The sequence below is a fragment of the Mauremys mutica genome, chromosome 6 (assembly GCF_020497125.1).
Source record: "Mauremys mutica isolate MM-2020 ecotype Southern chromosome 6, ASM2049712v1, whole genome shotgun sequence".
NCBI classification, from domain to species: Eukaryota; Metazoa; Chordata; order Testudines; family Geoemydidae; genus Mauremys; species Mauremys mutica.
In genome coordinates this window covers 12,826,169-12,847,935 of record NC_059077.1, presented here as the reverse complement: position 1 = coordinate 12,847,935, position 21,767 = coordinate 12,826,169, and the positions used below count along the sequence as shown (strand labels likewise).

Here is a 21,767-nt window from a genome sequence, read left to right as displayed (position 1 = left end):
CATGAAAATGGAGCATTTCCCTATCAATCTTGTCTTTTTCTTTCTATTGGGCAAATATTTTCACTGTATTTTTGAAGGGAGATGAGCTCACCGTAATGTTTTTGTTTGCCATCCGTTTTTGAGTAGACAGTTTGGTACTTTGGGAACATAGCCTGGTGTACCAGCCTCACCAATGAAGAAGTGCATGGCTCTGCCAACGTTAGTTGTTAGTTTGCTCCTAGAATGAGCTGGGGGAACATATAACATTTTTGTAGGACCCATAAAAATACTAGCTATTGCTTTTTTTAAATATCTCACCAATGAATGCTTATTTATTAGTAGCTATTAACACTTCATGGAGCTTTATCGGGTAGTCAAATTTTGGACCTATAAACCTTGAGTTTCCCTTTCAGATTGACGCTGGCATTTTAATTCATTTACTGAGTGCATGTATTACAAAGAGATGCTGATTTTGCTTATCAGGCACCAGCCAAAAGCCTGGGTTTGAAACGGCCTGAATATTGAAAAATTATAGATTTCAAATCCAGATCCAACAGATTTAACGAGTTGCATGCTGACCACCAAATACTGTCTTTGGATATGCCCAGACAACTCTCATTGACTTCAATCAGGATTGCAAGTGTGTACTGGAGACTAGCATGCGGCCCTAAATTCTAGGCAGAATCTTTAGCTGTGTTGGGCACTTCCTCTGAACTATGATAGAATCCTTTGTAGTAACTAAAGGTCTATCTTCATCAAACAGTGCACAGGTGTAACACATAGGGCTTTAGCTATGTGGCTCCTGTGGACTTAATTTGGAGAGGCCATGTGCCTAGGATGTTAGGGCCAGATTGCCAAAGGTAGAGGCAGAAAGGTGCCTAGTGGGATTTTCAAAAGCACCTAACCAGGTTAAGTGCCTAACTCCCATTGGAAAAAAGGGAGTTAGGCACTTTTGAAAACCCCACTAGGTGCCTAGCTGCACCTTTAGGCACCTAAATACCTTTGTAAATCTGGCACAGTGACCAGTCTACACAAACGTGACTGCCCCAATAATAACAAATACACCAGGCCTTAGCACACTAATCCTCCTATCCCAAATATCCATGCAAATAATCTCTTTATTCTGCCCTCCAACTAGGAAACAGTTGGAAAGGGGGAGAGTGCCCCTTCACAGAGAGTAATAGAACTGAAACCCCCAGGCATCATTCTGAAAATAATTAGATGCCATAAACTGTAGAAACTGAACTCTGACATTTGTTATTAAACTACTGGGAAATATCTACCTGTGTGGGCTCGGACCCAGATCCTGCCCTCCCTTACTTAGTATCATGATTTTTAAACCGGAGACATTTTATTAAAGAAAAGAACTAAACGCATAGATCCAAACAACCAGACTTCCACGCTGCTTCGGCCCCTGCTTTGTCTTCCTTGTTTACCAAGGGCCATGGCCTGTCTGGAATTCTATGCCAGGGGTTCTCAACCTTTCTGAGGCATCCCGGAACATACTATAAAAACGCCACGGCCCAGCAGGGGGCCTCAGGGCTCCCGGCTTCAGCCACCAGATGCATGTGTGGGGCCTCTGGGGCTTTAGCCATGTGGGACTTGGGGGGGCATTCAGGGCTCCGGACTTCAGCCACCAGGCGTGAGGGGTATAGGGGTGCTGGGGCTTCAGCTGTGGGCTGGGTGGGGGTTTGGGGCTTCAGCCCTGCAGCTCTGTTCCTGGTTTCAGCTCTGCGGGGGCGCCAGAGCTCAGGGCCGAGTGCTTCAGTTGCAGGGATCCGCAGCCCCTGGTTGAGAACTGCTGCTCTATACCGCATAGAGAGACATCTACTGACCGAATAATATAGAGCAATTCAACACATCATTTCATCACACTTAGGGCCAAAATGGCAATAGATGTAGTTCCACTCTGCAGAGATGGGGGGAGGAGCGGGAGAGGGAGCCCAAGGACAGTTTATGCAGGCGGGATCTGTACTCCCCTGGTGCAGGGGCTCAATCTGCAGAAACACCGAGGGTGGTTTGGGATTTAGGGTCGGGTGAAAGTGTGGTCAGACAATCTACCCTCAAACCACTCCTTTGGTGAGAGGGAGGGCAGCAAACCCAGGGTGGTTCTGCTAGTGTTCTGTAACCGGGGGTGAAGTGACAAGGATTCCGGTCCCCTTCTGCCGTTTGCATTGTGCCCCTCCTCTTACTGCCTTTCCGGCTTCGATTTCCTGCAGGTTATCTGTGTGGGTGTTTGTTTTTCTGCTGATTTCGTTGATTGTCATTTAACAGCAAGAAAAAACAGTCCACAAAATGCCCTAGCAAGTTTCATTAGTTACCAGCAAGCCCTTTCTAGCAACAGCTTGACAAAGCATCAGAAAGTTTTTTTAAACTTGCTTCCCTGATGCTAAAATAAGGCTTAATTGATTGGAAACTGCTCTCAGGCTGGCTTTTTAGTGTTTTTTTTTTATTATGAAGTTTCAATTTAAAGTGACTGACTTTAGGTCCCCCATATACCTTCCCACCCACTCTGCAGTGAAAAACACCCACAGACCTTTTAACTCCAGAGGAGTGACTGCATGCAGCTCGAATAGAATGTCTAGGGTTGATTGACAGCAACATTTAAATACTAGTACTACTACTAAGGATGAGCATGCAGAAGCTTAAAGGCAGGAGAACGTTCTGTGAAAACTCATGGCTAAATGACACACATTGCTTCCCTCTGCTCAAACTGCAGCTCTCCTGGGGATGCTTGTCCTTGTCAAAGACTTTTCTGCAAGCCTGCTTATGCAGCGCTGCATCCCGTAGGCCAAATGCTGTCTCAGCTTCAGGGCTGACGAGAGAAGGGCGGGAAGCCGGTACAAATTACCGGGGCCCAGCTTCTTGGATTAATAATGGGTTGTGGTTATTATCGTTCTTACGACCATGCCGTCTTCTCCCTTTGTCATGCTTAAAGGAAAAACGAACAAACCCACAATCAAAAACAGTCGTCTCAATTATTTAAACAAATGGCATGTTGCAGCCTCCCCTGCTGCTTAAACAGCAAAAGAGTAAAGCCATTGCAATGTTGTTACCACACATTGCTAAATGCAGAAAGCATTTGACCTGAATTACAGTGACTATGATAGCAATGCTGTGCTGGCTGTGTACTGTTGGGAAGAAGTAAACTGCTGGGTTCTATGGGATAAAGCAAAACTCAAGAAAGCTCACTGAGGGGAGGGATTATGTCTCCTTGGCAGCACACCCCAGAGGTTTCAGGTCTGATCAGAACTGCTTTAATGAAGAGGCCCAGATCCTCAAAGGTGGCTCCTGACTTCCACTGACTTCAGTAGAGGGCACTGCAGCCTAGGGCTTGACAGGATCAGGCCCCATACTGGAACAGGAAATCTAAGACCTCAACCTGAGAAGACTTCATTACAGGGCCAGCCCACAACATTTTGGCTCCTGAGGCGGGGAGCTCAAATGACACCCCCTCGCTTGGGCCAAAACCTTGAAAAGTCTCAATTCTGCCTTCTTCCTGTTCTACTCCTCTCATGGTTCTGCTCTGCTACCTACCCCAATAAAGGAGAACTAACAACTTAAAATGCCTTGTTCAAAAATTTTAAGTAACACTTAACTTTCAAACGCCTGAACAGCAAATGTAACTTTTCTTGTCTGCATGGTAAAAACTGGCATTTTTATCTGTTTGAATAATCAAAGTGGTGCTTTCCGTGCGTTCTTGGTTGCAAAGATTTGAACTGCTTCCTAAAGGTCCAGAGTCTGGGCCAGCTCATGCTCTATTGAGATGGTTGCAAGGCCGACCAGCCTCTCCTGTGTCATTGTGGAGCGTAGATGTGTTTTTATTAACTTCAGCTTGGAGAAGCTGCGTTCTCCACTGGCAACGGTTACAGGAAGAGTTAGAAGTATGTGCAGAGCAACAAAAGCATTTGGAAAGAGGGTGGTCATCGTATTTGTGCACATATATTCCAGAACAGCCTTTGGAGTTGATCCTGCTGAAATGTATCTTGAAAGGGCTTCCAGTTCATCACCTAAATCACTCACATCAATATCACGCATGTCATCATGTGTCAACACTGTATCTAGTGCCCTGCATTGCTGGTGTAGGTCTTCTTCAAGTATAGTGAGGAGTTTTGGAATATCATACAACACCCCAAATATACTGCTGTGTTCCTTGATCTGCATGAAATATTTTTCAACTGACTGTATTGCACAATCTAGCACCTGGTTAAAGAATTCAACTTTGAATTGTTGTTTGGGGTCTCTTATGGGATTATCCTGTGCCTCGTAATCAAAATATCTTCTTCTTCAGTGACTCTTGTATTTTTGAATGGGTGGGAAAATAGCTTCAGTGTGAAGTTCCTCTGCCAACTTCTGTGCACTCTTCAGAATGTTTTGAAATCCCTCATTTGACCAGTAAGACTGTAGGTATGACTTTGCTTTGTCCAGTTGTTCCATTGCGCCAGATATATCAAGGTCAACACCTTGGAGTCTCTTGCTTACAACATTCATTTCAAACAGTATGTCATGACACAACACTAAGCCCCACAGAAATTTGAAGTTGTGTATGTTTCTGGTGATTCCGTTTCCTTCTGCCTCTGTTCTCCCACAAACAGTTCCTGTCATAGCATTATCCTCCCTAATGGCAACTATGGCATCATCTATATTCCCAATTTGGTGTTTGATAGGCTTTATTGCCTCCACTTGACTTTCCCATCATGTGGCACTCAGTGGTTTCAGTGTCAGAGAGGATGTTCCCAGATGTTGCTTCAAAATTTGCCATCGATGAGTTGATGCAGAGAAAAATACATAGATGCTTTGAATTACATTAAAAAATTCAGCAGCCTCACTAGAAGCTGATGCTGCATCACTGACCACCAAGTTCAATGAATGAGAACTGCATGGGACAAAAAAAGCTCGAGGGTTTAACTCTTGGATCAGTGTCTGCACTCCTCTGTTCTTTCCTCTCATGTTGGTACCATTATCGTAGCTCTGACCTCTCATGTCAGCTATCACAATTCCTGTATCTTCCAGCTTTTTAAGAAGCACATTTGTCATACCAGCTCCTGTAATATCATCAATGTCAATAAATTCTAGAAAATGCTCTCTGACAGTCACCACTGCAGGGATATTTTCACTAGGTTCCGTTGTTGTTACAAAATGCACCATTAAAGTCATTTGTTCCATATGGCCGATGTCAGGTGTGCAGTCCAGAATAACAGAGTAATATCTTGCTTACTTCAGATCTGCCACAATCTTCTGTTTGACTTTTGTTGCCAGTAACTGTATGATCTCATTTTGAATTGTTTTTCCAAGGTAGTGGTGTGTGTACATTTCTTGGGTGGTGACTCTTCTTAGATGTTCCTGGAGTACAGCATCAAACTCAGCCATCAGCTCCACAATTTTAAGGAAGTTTCCATTGTTTGGCACATACAGCTGATCTGAAGTGCCACGCAGTGCTAGGTTTTGGGTAGCAAGCATTCTCACAACGGCAATGAGCCTTTTCAGAACATTTTGCCAGTAAAGAGACTCTGATGCAATCTTCTCTTGTTGCTGATCATCTATGATGGCCTTTAACTTTAGTCTCATCTCAAGCTCTTTCCACTTATGGAATGCTCTCTGGTGATTTGCTGCCTTCTCATGGCATGCCAGATTTCTAGCCAGATTTTTCCAGTCCTTTGTTCCTGTAGACCCAAATGTGGCTGGAACGTTAGACTGGAAGAGTTTGCAACAAAAACAGTATGAAACATTCTGGGTTTTTGAGTACATAAGCCATGGCCTCTCTACTATGTCACCATTGGGGATTTCACACCAGTAATGTGTTGGATGGAAACTTCCATTTTCATTATCTTTGGGGAACATGAAGTTTTTCACTTGCTGTGGCCCATGCAGTACAAGGAAGTTCCTCAGGCTACTGCTCAAGTGGGTCCACAGTCCTAGATCATCTAGACTTAAGGAACTAAACTCAGCAGCAGCTGTTTCTTGTGCCTCCATCACACTCTTCTCTGATCTACACTTTTCTTCAGGAATGTGCATGATTACATCCATTTGAGATGGAGACATGGATGCTGTGGTAGCTGCCAGGTCACCTGCACTCTGACTAACTGGAAGATCAGGCATCTCCTCACCACTCACATCCTCACTGGGGCTGGAAGACTCACTGTGCACATTTGTGTCTATGTATCTCAGGAGAGCTCCTTCCTGCTTAGATAGAAAAGCTTCCTTTGCTTGCTTTCTTTTTCTAAATGCTGCCCCAGAGGGGTGTTTTCTTCTTTCACTCATGACTGCTGTTCTGTGCCAGCTACAGTGGCTCTCAACACTCAATTGAAGGGGACAAATAAGAAGGCTGGTAGCAAAGCCTGAGTGAGGGAAGATATCAGTGTCTTATGGGCCTAACTGGCTCCTACTACTTTAGTTGACTGCCTGTTCTCCTCAAGTGGGTTCAGGGAAGCAGCAGGAAACAGGAAGCTCCCTGAGAAGCTGGTGTTAATCAGCCCAGGCTCCTGAGTGTGCTAGAGAGGTACACAAGAGGCTTCTCCTCCTCTCTTTCCCTGCAGCTCCTGCTGCTTTCTGTTATTTCCTCTCACCTTTTCTCCTACCTGCCTGCTATGTCTCTTGTGCCCTCCTTCCTCCAGCACAGCACTCCACCATCTCTGTGCGTCTAGAGCAGAGACAATACATATGCACCAGCAGCAGACACAATTTTCTACACTCTGGGTCCTAGTGGTACCCCCCGCCCCCCCGTACCACACAGTCTGGCACCTGAGGCGGCTGCCTCAGTTCACTTCATGGTAAGGCCAGCCCTGCTTCATTAGCTTGTTTAATGTTTTCAGTTTTGTTCCTAAATTGGACTCTGGAGATATTTTATCAGAGTGACTTCATGGGTAGCTGCAATTTGCTGGAATATCGTAGTGTGTAGAAATGAACCTGAAATAATCCCCCAGTTCCAAACATCCCCAAACTTTGGATGTCAAGTATCAGAGGGGTAGCCGTGTTAGTCTGGTTCTGTAGAAGCAGCAAAGAGTCCTGTGGCACCTTATAGACTAACAGACGTTTTGCAGCTTGAGCTTTCGTGGGTGAATACCCACTTCTTCAGATGCAAGCATGTAATTTTGGGCAAGTCACTCAATCTCTCTGTCCCTCATCTGTCAGATGGGGCTAATAATACTTCCTTTCTCCCACCTTTTCTCTGTGATGTCTATTTAGATCATAAAATTGTCAAGGCAGGGATTACTTCTTACTATGCACATATACCAGGGGGTCTCAAACTTCAATGTACCACGACCCCCTTCTGACAACAAAAATTACTACACAACCCCGGGAGGGGAGGACCGAAGCCTGAGCCCCACTGCCCTGGGATTAGAGGATCACACAGTGGATTTTGACCCTGAGCCAAAGGCCCAGTAGAATGGCATTGCAGGGGGCTCTAGGTTTGCTTGAACCAGCAGTCACTGTAACTGGGCATGCAAGTTAGGCCTGACATTGTGTGGGCACAATTTATGAATTAGACCCTGTGATGGGGCAGAGCGGCCCCGCACCGGTACAGCAGGGGTTAACCCTTCTCTTCTGGCAGAGGAAGCCACGCCCCAGAAGCTCTGCTGGGCATGCTCCAACTGGAGATCAGATATAAAAGCCTGCAGATCAGCTCAGTCTGGGCTGACCGCTGGAGGAGAAGGACGCACGCACTCATGCATGCCACTAGCTCCTGCAGAGGGAGGGCCTGTGAGCCAGAATCTGGGAGGCAGCCAAGCTGAGGCACTACCTGAGGAACAGGCCGGAGGACCCCCTGCCGCAGAGGAACTAGTATTCACGGTAGGAAGTGACCCAGGGGAACAATAGAGATAAATGGAGTTAAAGCTGTATTGACGCTCGGTGTGTTGAGGGTGGATCCCCGCCGAGCGAGTGGCAAGGAAAGCTTGCCGCTACAGGGCCCTGGGTTGGGGCTCAGTGGAAAGGGTGGGCTCGAGTCCCCCTACCCCCTCACCCCCAAACCATGAGAGTTTATATGGACTCTGGCTGCTAGGCCACGCTACCCTGCTTGAAATTGGGTTTATGTGGACTCTGGCCACCAAGCCACGCTACCCCACTTGAAAGGGGATTTATGTGGACTCTGGCCACTAGGCTGTGCTACTGCTCCAGGCAGGGGGACAGTAGAGAAGAAGGCCGAGAGGCCGTAACAGGCTGCCCGCAGAGGGGCGGCCACAAGGACGGGAGAGTGGTGAGGCATGGACACCCCATCCTCTCCCTGCCACAAGGGGGAGCTGCAGTGACAGGCCTGCCACAGACCCACAATATCAACATAAGAGGAAAACCAAGAGACCCTGAACATGTATATCTAGGGTTAGCAGTGTTATCTGGGTAGAGGCTTCCTTCTTTTGGAACAGTCAGTAGAAACTTTGATAAGCTTCCATGATGCAGAAAGCCACAAGCCCAGGAAAATTTTTTTTTTTGAAGGGGTGAGCTGTTTGACGTCAATGAAAGCCAGAGGGAGATTTTTTTTTTAATTGAATTTGTGCCTTAGACTGAAATAATTTAGGGAGTGAGACTGAGTCATTAAAATAACAATATTCAGGCTTTTAAAAATATATCGGCTTAGTCTGGAAAATTAACTAGTATGAACATCTGGGCAAAGATCAGTCCTTGCTGTTTTCAGTATCTGATTCATAATGAATGATATAAGAGAGTGTCCTTCAGAAGAGATTTTTATTAAATGAATAGTAGCCAAAGCTGAATTACAGTGGGACAGCTGTGGAAATCCATGTAACAAGGAGCTAATGAATATGTTCGTTTTGATTACCCTGTTCTTACAAACGCAAAATTAATTCAGAATGATGAAACATTTAGGGCAATGGTGACTTTCCCATCATTTCTGAATGCTGATCTCTTCCCCTCCATCACGCATAACTGTACAATGTCAAATTATCAAATCTATGTGCCAAGACCAGATCTTAGTCGTCCTTCTCAATTAAACCTATCCTTCTGATTGAAATACATCAATATGGACCTTTGGTCTGACCCAGTACAGCCATTCTTATGTTCTTATGTTCTTAAAGTCTATCCCACACTCTGCAATAAGCTGCCACTAACAATAAAAAAACCAGTGACTATATCCTATGGAATAAAAAAACCAGTGACTATATCCCATGATCGATGCTGTGCTGGAGCTTCTTGCCCAATGAGGCAGGATCCCATTCACTGACCCATGCAGAGATCCCTTGTGCAATGTGGAAAAGATGGGTGTTGCAATCTCTGTGTGTGCATCTCCCTTTTTAAATAAGTTGCATTTGTGCATGGACTGTAATATAAATGGAGCTGCTTTCATATTAGCTCATGTGAGTCAATATATAATCTAATAGGCATTCAATATGCAAACCATATTCTGCTTCTGTGAGGTCTCATCCCACCCAGACAGTTCCTTTTGGCTTCTATTCATGGCCTCAAAAGACCATGGACACTTTCAGCTTTGCTGCACTCACATTTAATATCTGGATCTCAGACTTAACTGAATCACTCAGGGATTTATGGCACCCACGAGGGACCAGACATTGTGTTGGGTAATAGATTATGCTAATACATCTGTGTTGGCTTTTATCTGCAACAGATTTAATATTGATTTGCTCTATTTTAATATTTAACAATGTGCTTCATTTAGGCAGTAATTCCACAAAGCACTTACATACAAATGCAAAGCACTCCACTTAGGAAGGAACAATCAGTTGCACGCATATAAAAGGGAAATGACTGCCTAGAAAGGAATACTGCAGAAAGGGAGCTGGGGGTCATAGTGGATCACAAGCTAAATATGAGTCAATAGTGTAACACTTGCAAAAAAACTCGAACATCATTCTGGGATGTATTAGCAGAAGTGATGGAAGCAAGACATGAGAAGTAATTCTTCCGCTCTACTCCGTGCTGATTAGGCCTCAGTTGGAGTATTGTGTCCAGTTCTGGGCACCACATTTCAGGAAAGATGTCAACAAATTGGAGAAGAGCAACAAAAATGATTAAAGGTCTAGACAACATGACCTGTGAGGGAAGATTGAAAAAACTGGATTTCTTTAGTCTGGAGAAGAAAACTGTTATCATGTCCCCTCTCAGTATTTTCAAGTACATAAAAGGTTGTTACATGGAGGAGGGAGAAAATTTGTTCTCCTTAACCTCTGAGGATAGGACAAGAAGCAATGGGCTTAAATTGCAGCAAGGGTGGTTTAAGCTGGACATTAGGAAAAACTTCCTAACTATCAAGGTAATTAAGCACTGGAATAAATTGCCTAGGGAGATTGTGGAATCTCCATCACTGGAGGTTCTTAAGAGCAGGTTAGACAAACACCTGTCACAGATGGTCTAATACAGGGGTTCTCACATTTCATTGCACCACAACCCCCTTCTGACAACAAAAATTACTACAGGACCCCAGGAGGGGGGACCAAATCCTGAACCTGCTTGAGCCCCACTGCCCTAGGTGTGGGGGCCGAAGCCCGAGCTCCCCCGCCTGGGCGGGGGGGGGGGGGGAACTGAAGCCCAAGGGCTTCAGCCCCAGGCAGTTGGGGTCAGGCTTCAGTTTTGGCCCCAGAAAGTCTAAGCCAACCCTGGTGACCCCATTAAAACAGGGCCGTGACCCACTTTGAGGTCCTGACCCCCAGTTTGATAGGGTGACCAGACAGCAAATGTGAAAAATTGGGACAGGGGGTAGGGGGTAATAGGAGCCTATATAAGGAAAAGACCCCAAAAATCGGGACTGTCCCTATAAAATTGGGACATCTGGTCACCCTACAGTTTGAGAACCACTGATTTAGTACTTAGCTCTGCCTTGCGTGCAGGGGACTGGACTAGATGACCTCTCGAGGTCCCTTCCAGTCCTATGATTCTAAATACATCTTTAATTTTAAAAATTCTGTATTTAGCAAAGCACTTAAGCATGTTACGCCTGTGCTTCGCTGAATCAGGGCCCCAGTAATTAGCACAAGCATAAAGTAAGTTAAAAATAGTCTTAATTCAACCAAAATCTCTTGCAGTACGTGTTGCTCAGATATACTGGATGTAGGTTCTTTACCATATGTAGCAGCCACAAACAGGCTGAATATGACGTGTGAGGGGCAGGGGTGGAGTGAAAAAAGGGTTGAAAGAAATTCCATTTATGAGTTGTGAGCTTATTTTGCTTAATTTTGAAGCGACATAGTATGTCTGTCTGAAATTTTGACTCAAATTTAATAGGCAATTTATAACAGTTATTTCAATTTAAAGAAACTTAAAAAGCCCCTGACCCCCAAATAATTACTATCTAAGGCTTTAGATATCTCTGCCATCAAATAAAACTACAATCCATCATCAGTAAAAGAGTTAAGCAAGGATTTGGTGGAAGGAACGATATGAAAATCCTCAATCAGATCTGCAAATATAGACCCACTGAAATAAAAAAGCAGAATAAAATGTGCATCCCCCTGTCCCATTTGCTCACATTGTTTACAAGCAGAGGCCCTTATGATGTCTATGGAAAAAGAAAAAATCGGGTTCACCTCTGCACATGAGAAGTGCAGTAGGATTCTTGCCAGATTCTGTCCTTTTTACAAATCTCACTGCGTGGAGCTGGCTTGCAGATGTCAGATGCACAGAATCAGCTTTCAGTGAAGATCTCCCCCAGTATTTGGGATTAGATATCAGTATTTTTTTGTTAATTCAATTTTGCTTCATTCTGGCTTCTGAGCAAACAATGGGCTCTCTATATCATTGTCTGAAGCACATTCATGTTTGTGCTAAGGCACCTGGAGTCTCACCGTGTAATCTGAAAGAATTTTTCACAATGGATTATCTCTGACAGTATTTAGCAAACATGTCACATACCACAATATGGGCCAGCAGTATGTGAGAGAGAGGCTGCCTCTTGCAGCCTCATAGTATAGGCATCAGAGTGTTGTGTACCTGGAGCTACAAGAGGAGTGACTTTGCCACAATAGTTGTAGTTTTAATGTCAGATAATTAAGGTGCTTCACAGAATTCGATAGCCCAGCAATTTAATGGGAGGGAGGAAACGTTAGAGTACTGGATTGAGAGTCAGAACTCCTGGGCTCTTTTCCAAGTTCTGCCACTGACTCACTGTGCGACCTTGTGCAAGTCACTTAACCTCTCTGTGTCTCAGCTTCACCTATTGTTCATAAGAATGGCCATACTGGGTCAGACCAAAGGTCCATCTAGCCCAGTATCTGTCTACCGACAGTGGCCAATGTCAGGTGCTTCAGAGGGAATTAACAGAACAGGTAATCGTCAAGTGATCCATCCCCTGTTGCCCATTCCCAGCTTCAGGCAAACAGAGGTTAAGGACACCATTCCTGCCCATCTTCGCTAATAGACATTGATGGACCTATCCTCCATAAACTTATCTAGTTCTTTTTTGAACCCTGTTATAGTCTTGGCCTTCACAACATCCTCTGGCAAAGAGTTCCACAGGTTGACTGTGCTTTGCGTGAAGAAATACCTCCTTTTGTTTGTTTTAAACCTGCTGCCTATTAGTTTCATTTGGTGATCCCTAGTTCTTGTGTTATGAGGAGTAAATAACACTTCCTTATTTACTTTCGCCATACCCATCATGATTTTATAGACCTCTATCATATCCCCCCTTAATCATCTCTTTTCCAAGCTGAAAAGTCCCAGTTTTATTAATCTCTTCTCATATGGAAGCTGTTCCATAATCCTAATCATTTTTGTTGCTCATTTTTTGTACCTTTTCCAATTCCAATATATCTTTTTTGAGATGGGGTGAGCAGATCTGCACGCAGTATTCAAGATGTGGGTGTACCATGGATTTATATAGAGGCAATACGATATTTTCTGTCTTATTATCTATTCCTTTCCTAATGATTTCCAACATTCTGTTCACTTTTTTGACTGCTGCTGCACATTGAGTAGATGTTTTCAGAGAACTGTCCACAATGTCTCCAAGATCTTTCTTGAATGGTAACAGCTAATTTAGACTCCATCATTTTATATGTATAGTTGGGATTATGTTTTCCTATGTGCATTACTTTGCATTTATCAACACTGAATTTCATCTGCCATTTTGTAGCCCAGTCACCCAGTTATCTGAGATCCCTTTGTAACTCTTTGCAGTCTGCTTTGGACTTAACTATCTTGAGTCGTTTTGTATCATCTGCAAATTTTGCCACCTTGCTGTTTACCCCTTTTTTTTTAGATCATTTATGAATATGTTGAATAGCACTGGTCCCAGTACAGATCCTGGGGGACACCACTATTTACCTCTTTCCATTCTGAAAACTGACCATTTATTCCTACCCTTTGTTTCCTAGCTTTTAACCAGTTACCTATCCATGAGAGGACCTTCCCTCTTATCCTCTGACAGTTTACGGTAAAATGGAAATAAAATGCATACCAATCACATAGGGGCATTTTGAGGTTTTATTAGTTTGTGTTAGTAAAGCACTAGGAGATTGTCAGATGAAAGATGATATAGACATTCAAAATTTTATTATACCAGACTCTTACACATTCCAATATTGTGCCGACTAGGCTGTAGTATTGTGTTGCATTTGTTATCCATATCAGTGACATGAGAGAGGCTTCCTGCATGCTTGGTTTTTGGCTGGGAAACATTATCTACGCCAGGGGTCGGCAATGTCTGGCACGCGGCTCGCCAGGGTAAGCACCCTGGCAGGCCGGGCCAGTTTGTTTACCTGCCGCGTCGGCAGGTTCAGCCGATCGCAGCTCCCACTGGCTGCGGTTCGCTGGCCCAGGCCAAGGAGGGTGGCAGGAAGCTGCGGCCAGCACATCCCTCGGCCCGTGGCACTTCCCGCCGCCCCATGGGCCTGGGACAGCGAACCACGGCCAGTGGGAGCCGCGATCGGCCGAACCTGCTGACGCGGCAGGTAAACGAACTGGCCTGGCCTGCCAGGGTGCTTACCCTGCTGAGCCACGTGCCAGAGTTTGCTGACCCCTGATCTAGGCTATTCCATGCTACTGGTAGCTCATGGTATGGCGTAATACAGAGGTCACACCATAGCTCAAAAAACACTGTTGCATGCAACCTGGCTTTTCGTTCCAGTGATATGCATGATGCAAAGTACTGCAACCCCATTTTGCATTCCTGATAGCCAGTTTCTGTGCCAGGTGCTTGCTCAAACCTGGTGTAAAAATTAAAAAAAAATCTATCTCATTTGACTCATCCCAGGAGTAGGAAGCTTTAAAAGATGGTCACAAATGAAAAGCCAGATTTTCAAAGGGACACTGAAACAAGTGCGCAAATGGGCAATTGTACAATAGTTAACAATTTTGCATGCACACGTGAGTGCAAAAATATCACACATGGATGCTCCAGCAAATATTGCTGTATTGAAAATTTGAGTATCCATATAATATTTCTCAGTTCTTGCAGAGAGATGTTTCTTCAGGGATGGTGTCCCTAGTGTTACCATATTTGGCCGTTACTTTAGGGTATGCTCATTTATTCATGTTACTCTTCTCGGGGAGGGGAGCGGGTTCTGTAATTCTGTCAATGTACTGCTTGCGTCACTTGTGTTTTCATATGGAGCTCTACTTCTCCCTTCTGCAAGTTCCCTCCCCCTGGAGCTATTCTGCAGGACCTCGATTCCCCAGGGCTGGGTTCTTCCAGCCCCAGAATCAGATGAACACACCCACCCACCCACACCCACACATACATTAACAGAGCAAGTCTGAGCGGACCGGGTCAATCAGCACTGTCAAGCTGATCCCTTATATGTCTCTGGACTCACTGGACTGGATGAAGCAGCACTTTCAAGCTGCCTCTCCTTATATGGCCCTGGGCTCCAGGGACTGGGTAAAGCAGCACTTTCAATATGCGTCCCAGATTCAGCACGGCCCTATCCCCACTCTCACAACACAATTGTACTGGCGGTAACCTACTTGATGAGCAAACCCCACAGTATTTTGGGTGCTGCAGGGATTTTTACCTTAGGTAAAAGACGCGTTGCTGTAGAGAGAATGGGGGAAGCTAAAAACACAAAAGAGTAAAGTTCAGCAAGAGAGAGAGAAGCAACCAGCTTAACCATAAGTTATTTATTGAATAATAGTGATAACTACACAGGGAGGCTAAACCAACATAACATACATTATTAAAGGTTAATACCTAAGGTAGAAAGGAAAACAGAGAGAGAAAGAGAAGGGGATCTCACTGCTCCCTGAAGCTTGAACTGGTCGGGGTTCCCAGGTGATGAGGGTAGGAGACAGGCAGAGTCCCCAGCACGATCAGTCAGGAGAAGATGGAGTCCCAGTGGAACTGATGCATAGTTTGGATCTAAGCATCAGAACCTTGACTAGAGGGTGAGTAGGGATTGTTGTAGAGAAAATAAAATGGTTCAAGGGAGGACACTAGATCTGTTTGTGAGTAAACTGATGACTCAAGGGTTTTCTTTAGGCTAGACAATAGGAGCTGATCACTCTTGGCTATGGGTGGCATTTTCTTCCAGGGAGCTCACAATGCAACTAGGCTGCTTCAGTATTTTGGATATCAATCAAGGATTCATTACTAGAATTGGTCTGATAATTGCTGAACTAGCTGTGGGCAGGTGTAGATTCATTAGCATCTGGAGCAGAGATTCCCATGATGCAGTGCTTCCCTGCTTTTTCTGGTCCCAGAGTTCAGTGCAGTTCTTTGTTCTCCATTCTGTATGCAAATTGAGATGTCTCCCTGTCCCATCTTTTATGCAGATGAGGCGAGGGGAGTTGTCTCTGTTCTTCATTCTGTATGCTAAGGGAGATGTCTTAATCTTGTCATTCTTGTCAGGAGGGGTCTAGGTGTGTCTCCCAACGCCCTTCACTGCTCTCTGCAAATTTTTTCCTCTGATGGGTTTTGGTTTAAGCAGAGGCTGGGGGGTGTCTTTCATGAGTCAGGCTGGAAACTGCACCCTGGTTCCCCAAGAACACAGAGCTGACTTATCACTAGCCTCTGTTTTGAAAGAAGCTGGGAATGGGTGACTGGGGATGGATCACTTGATGATTACCTGTTCATTCCCTCTGGGGCACTTGGCATTGGCCACATTCAGAAGACCGGATACTGGGCTAGATGGATCTTTGTCTGACCCAGTATGGCCATTCTTATGTTTTCTTTTGATAAGTTGTAGTGCTGGTTTGAAGGCAATGAGTATAAATTTCCTTTTACTGGGGACAGTATTTGTACAAGATTATATTTGTCACAGGAAACTTCTCAGTTTCTTAGATATTTTCTCATACTCTGTTCATTGCTTCAAGGACTCAAAATTCTCCTGGGAATGTCCAAAATTCAGTGTCCTCAAGGACCATGTTTTCCAGTTAGCTCTGATTTAGCAGATGAAGGTGAAAAACACAGGTAGCCAGACTACTCCTGAATGATTGCACACATGTTGATGCTGAGGAGAGAGAGTTGTTGCAGATAATACTGGCACGTAGGCCAGGATCAGAAATAAATAATGGATATTCTGGTTTGAGGCAGTACAATATATTAGTGTGATTTCCCCCTCTCCCTCCCCCAATGCTACTCCTTCTAAGATCTGGAGGATCACAGGGCATCACACTGCTGGTTGGTGCTGAGATTACTACTTGCCCTTGAAATATGTAAATGGCCAAATTCTGCTCTCTGGTATGTTTGGTGCAGTCAGTAGTCTTACTCCAGATTTGCAGCAGTGTAACAGAGCAGCATTTGCTCCAAAGAGAACCAAGTTTCTAGGGCAAGATTTTCAAAGGTACTAAGAGCAATTAGGCACTCAACTCCCTTTCAAAGTCAATGGGAGATGAGCACTAGCCCCCTTTTTATGCCTTTCAAAATCTCTCCTCTAATCTCCACAGGAGATCTGTCCATATCACATGTGTTCTCAGCCTGGGACTCATGACTGCTTCCCTTCCATTACTGCTGAAAGGCAACAGGGTGCTGGCTAGATCCCAGCTAGACAGGAGGGAACTCCCAGGGGATCCTGGTATAAAACTACTGTCATATTATATGTGTTTAAGTGCATACCTTTTTAGAAGGACTGTATTTGGTTCTGTGGGTGGAGACTTTGACAGATGGGATCCTGTTGTGGCTGTGGCTTCATTATACAGCTGTCAATGTGTCTGTTCCTCTCAGTGTGATGTGAATGAATAAATTCTTGTCATTTATTTTTCTGAACAAAGTAAATGGCTAATTTGTTTTTAAAGGGCTAAAATGAACTGAGGAAAATAGGTCCACCCATGTGAGTTCATAATCAAATCTGCTTAGTTTATTAATATTATTTATTTGTATTATGATAGTGTTAGGTGCCATGGTCAGGACCTAATTGTGGTAGGTGTATCAATTCAGAGTAAAGATGGTTTTTGCCCCAGAGTTTACACCCTAATTGTTGTACTCACCAAATTCAGTTTTGACTTCATTTTCTGCCACTGGTCTTTCAGTACAGCTGTGGGAGAGTGTACTGGATCCAACAGCACCTTGTGCATCATTAAAGGATTGTAAACTAAGGAGACTGGGCCTTGTGTTCTGAATGCAGAATCTTTGGTGGTGGTGATGTGTGAGCTGTCAAGAACAGATCTGGACTCAGATCCCATGCTGAATTTGCTGGCTGGTAGTTAAAAAGATGGTGTTTTTCTGTTTGCAAACGGCCCACATTTAGGTAGAGTCCGTGAGAGATATTGAATATGGACCCCACTGTCTCATTTCCATGGAAACCCACTTGTCAGTATAGAACTATACTTCAGATAAGACCTAAATTGTAATAACTTCACTAGGGATCCCACATGGGAGCTTTGAATGGGACTAGAGATAATATAATTGTATCTGTGTCTTGCCCTGAAACGGCTCTCTGATCCCACAGAATAGCCCAGAGGCAGATAGCTTTTCTGCCACCTGTGCAGCTCCCCGGTATTATCTTTGCCCCACTCTCCTGCACATTGCCAGCTCAGACCCTGTCCAGGATAGGCCCTGGCATGTTGGTTTGAACAGCTGGGATAATGGCACGCTGGACATTGATTGATTTAGTTGTTTGCAGGTTTATTCATATTAAAATCTGTTGTTTTACAAAGGACTTTCCAATTTTTTTCCAAAAGAGATTTTACCTCCATAACACATGAAAAAACTAACCTCCTAGCTGAGCCACTTTATAGTGGTTAAAGCTTTCATAGGTCGCTGCTTTCAGAAATAAACATTCAGGACCTGCTCTTGCTCCCACTGAAATCCAGGACACAACTCCCATTGATTCAAATGAGAGCAGAATCGAGCCCCTATCAGCAACTGGAAAGCTTAATAACAGTTCTGATGGCTGGGGGCAAGGTCTCGCTATTTCACGCCATAACAAGAGAACTGTTCATGGCTGAGGAACAATCAGAATATTTGTCTCTTTAGATGAATAGTTCTTTAAGATTGCATTGAAAGTCAATATTCCCATCTGCGGCTGTGAGGCTATCCGAAGCCTGCAATAAATCAGCATGCAGGAACTGAGAGCTCTGTCCTTGAAGAGATGCACAGTGACCTTGCTTATGCTTACTCCGGAGGAATAACCAGGAAAAACATAGAAACCCAAACAGAGAGCAGCGATGACGAAAGGCACTGCATGCTGTACGCAAATGTTACAGTATCAAAGGCATTATCTGAACCTCACCTTTTTAAATAAAATGCAGCTTTTCATGATAGCCTAACCAGATTGCTGCTGCTGTTTTTGCAGGGGGCTGAATGAAATCCTCATGATCATTACATACTTGTTCGATAATAGTATACCCCGGTCACGTCTCCTTGCAAGTGCATTTCGCTGGAATCACTGAGCAGAAGCAAAGAAGAGCTGATGACTATGTGCTGCCGAAGCAGGTTGCGGGAGCCCTGTATTTTCTACTGGCTGCAGTTTTATGTTTTAGTTGCAGCTTCTCCCATCTGGAATATCAAAGTGGGATTGAAGTAGATAATTGTTAGCAGCGGGTTTATGAGAGAGACTGCGAGGAACAGAATGCCTCTCACACAGCACAAACTGCTCCGTCTGAAAGAGCCGTGAATAGATGATTTTTAGATGTTACCCACATCTAATGCTCCTGGAAACTTTGCAGTGGAAATGAGCCATTGCGCCCAGTTCTTTAGTTAACAACCAAAAGGGGCAAGAAGGGGGCAGCAGGGCTAACAATGGGACACCTTGTCCTTGGATTTCTCACAGAAGAGCTAGCAAATGTTTCCCTCTGCCTTCCAGTGAAAAGAGCGTGAACGCTACAATGAACTGAATTCTACCCAACGGAGCTCAAGTAAGCTTTTTCCACAAGGATGGGATACAGTGACCCCTCGTCAAGCAGGGATTTGCTGGGGAACAGAACTTTGTTCTTCATCTTCATCTGTGCTTTTGCCGTGGTCACTTTGCTGCAGCAGATCCTGTATGGGAGAAACTATCTCAAGAGGTAAGAGGCTAGCAGAAAAAGTTCTATTTGATCAGACAGATTTGTGACAGAGATCCTGGTGCAAAGGGGAATCCAATCATGCACGAATAGCATGAACCTCCTGGCAAGAGTGTGGGAGAATGTGACTGGCAGCTGTAGCATTTGTCAGGATTATTAAAGCAAAATGCTAGGTAAGATATTAATTGTATGTATTTTAAGTCCCAGTTGGTGTAAATCACTAGTTCTGCTGACATCATTGGACCTATGCAGACTTATACTAGCTGAAGATCTGGCCCAATGTGCCAAATTTTGCCCTGATTTATACCCTGTGTCCCCTGCCACATGGCTCCGTGTCATCCTGTGTATGTCAGGGCAAAACTGGCCAGAAAGAATGAAGTGAGATAATGGTAGAAGTTTAATGCTTTTGTAAAATAAATGCAAATGTATTTCCAGGAATTGATATGATTGTAGCAATATCAGAGGTCAGAATAACAAATGGCTCACGTTATTGTTCCATGGCAGTATTTGTATTAATTTGGGAGAAGGATGGTGTATCTGAATCAGCGGTGTTGCCTAAAGAGCACATCAGTCATCAGCCTGAAAATGGTGAATTTGATGTTTCCTGCTCAGGTCACAACAAAATACCAGCTGGGAACGTCAAGTGTTTACCTGAGCCTTAAAGGATCTATTTAAAAAAATATTGTGGATGGTTTGATTTATAAAGTGAAATATTCCTATTAAACCTTTTAGGCACCTGGGCTTCAATAACACGGGACTGCTGTGGAAGTTTTTATGTTTTAATTTTAAGAGTAACTGGCAAAAAGAGATTTATGGTTTGATTTTCCCCTGCCTTGCATCTTCAGTAGTCATTTGTGTATGCAAAATGCATTTTAAATACTACCAAATGAGAAATTTCCTCACCATGGGAGCGTTTCACAACCACTGTGCACTGACTTTACACAGAGGCAATTGATAACAGAAGGGGCAGAGCAGTGGAAAAATCAAGCCCTAAATGTGAGTGAATAACGTAGAAAAATAACCACATTAAAACAAACTCAGTTCTGGGGAGAAGATGCAGTTAAAATTCTTCTACTGGGCCAAACTCTGTCCTGATTTATATCCTGTGTTTCTCCGTCGACTTCAGTGGGGTTGCAGAGGGTGCAAGAAAGGGGAAAAGTTGACTCCCAAGCTCTAACTTGCTAAGAAAAGCTGGTCCTGTTTTAGTCTGTCCTGCTCTGGTGGTTGCTATCACAAAATCTGAAGCAAGAAGATGTCACAAGTTTTGTAAGTGTAGGTTAACACACACTCATGTTAAGCTTAGCTGTGACTTTTAGTGGTTTGTGTCTTTGGTTTTTAATGAGTGTATCAGTTCCCCCCAATGCCATTCGACACATTTTCTTCCAGTGTTTCGGAGAAGGTACTTAGGACACCATCCTGAGGTGGGATGAAGTCAATGGAGGTTGAAGAAACTCAGTACCTGGTGGGATCAGGACTTTAGGTATTAAAGAGGGGAGGGTAGTTGCTGTATGTAAAGTCACTCTAATTTGTCACTATAATTCCCCACTGTTCTCATTCTCTAGCTGATCTGCAATGGTTTATGGTTGTGGTCTGACAGTTCTTTACATCATTTGGGTAAATGCACCACATTTTTAAAAACAGAACTTTTTGGAAGCTGCCTTCTTCTGGACTCAGCCAGCAGCATGTAAATACAATTACAGTTCTTCAATGGTTTGCTCACTGGTCCACTTGCTAATGAGATTGCACGTATCCTTCAATTAGTGGCTCATTATCGTCCTCTTGGACCAGGCCCTCCATTAAAATGTTACACAGGCTGCAAAGTTGGTCAGACCCCCCCCTTAAGAGCCTTTATTTGTTGCACCTCCTGATAGCCCTCTTGAGCTGGGGGAGGGGGGACTGCATTAAGAACATCTTTAAAGGGAGGAAGTGGGATATTTATAGTTGCAGCACTGCCTGCCAAGCTGGTGCTTGAGGACACTGGCTGAACATGAGGCCAAGTTTCTCACTATGATTTAATGTGCTTCGGGCTTGACTATCGCCTGTGCTAGGACTCGCTGTGTGCGGCACTAATAGGCCTCTTGTACTTTTCCCAAAGCAGCAGAGAGAAATCCCCCAGAGTACTTCGGGGAAACCTGGAAAGTGACCTGAATTACTCTCAGTAAAGTTATGATGCTTTCAAGCATCAATAGAACATTGGACCAGATTGTCTCATCCTGGCAAGAAGCCCATGGGAAGAGGAAGGGGCCTGCAAGGCAGGAAGGGTTTGTGGGGCTGAACCCACTGAGGTTACAGCTACTCTGCATGCTACTTACTGCCATGTGTAAAGTACATACACCGCACGCCTCCCCTGGTAGGGTTACCAGGTGTCCGGTTTTCGACCAGAACACCCAGTCGAAAAGGGAATCTGGTAGCTTCGGTCAGCACCGCTGACTGGGCCATTAAAA

General features: G+C 44.4%; 1 protein-coding gene across 2 annotated transcripts in view; it reads left to right on the top strand.

The window, feature by feature from the left end:
* The first annotated feature begins 7,704 nt into the window (after nucleotides 1–7,704).
* ST8SIA5 (ST8 alpha-N-acetyl-neuraminide alpha-2,8-sialyltransferase 5) overlaps nucleotides 7,705–21,767 on the top strand; it is an 85,085-nt gene continuing 71,022 nt past the window's right edge. The window contains exons 1-2 of one of the 2 annotated variants that reach the window (XM_045021088.1): nucleotides 7,705–7,770; nucleotides 19,125–19,326. In XM_045021088.1, coding sequence (XP_044877023.1) covers nucleotides 19,196–19,326 — 131 coding nt within the window. In that variant the 5' untranslated portion in view covers nucleotides 7,705–7,770; nucleotides 19,125–19,195. Of the gene's footprint in view, nucleotides 7,771–18,614; nucleotides 19,327–21,767 lie in introns of both variants that reach the window. The other variant, XM_045021087.1, reaches the window with a different exon arrangement.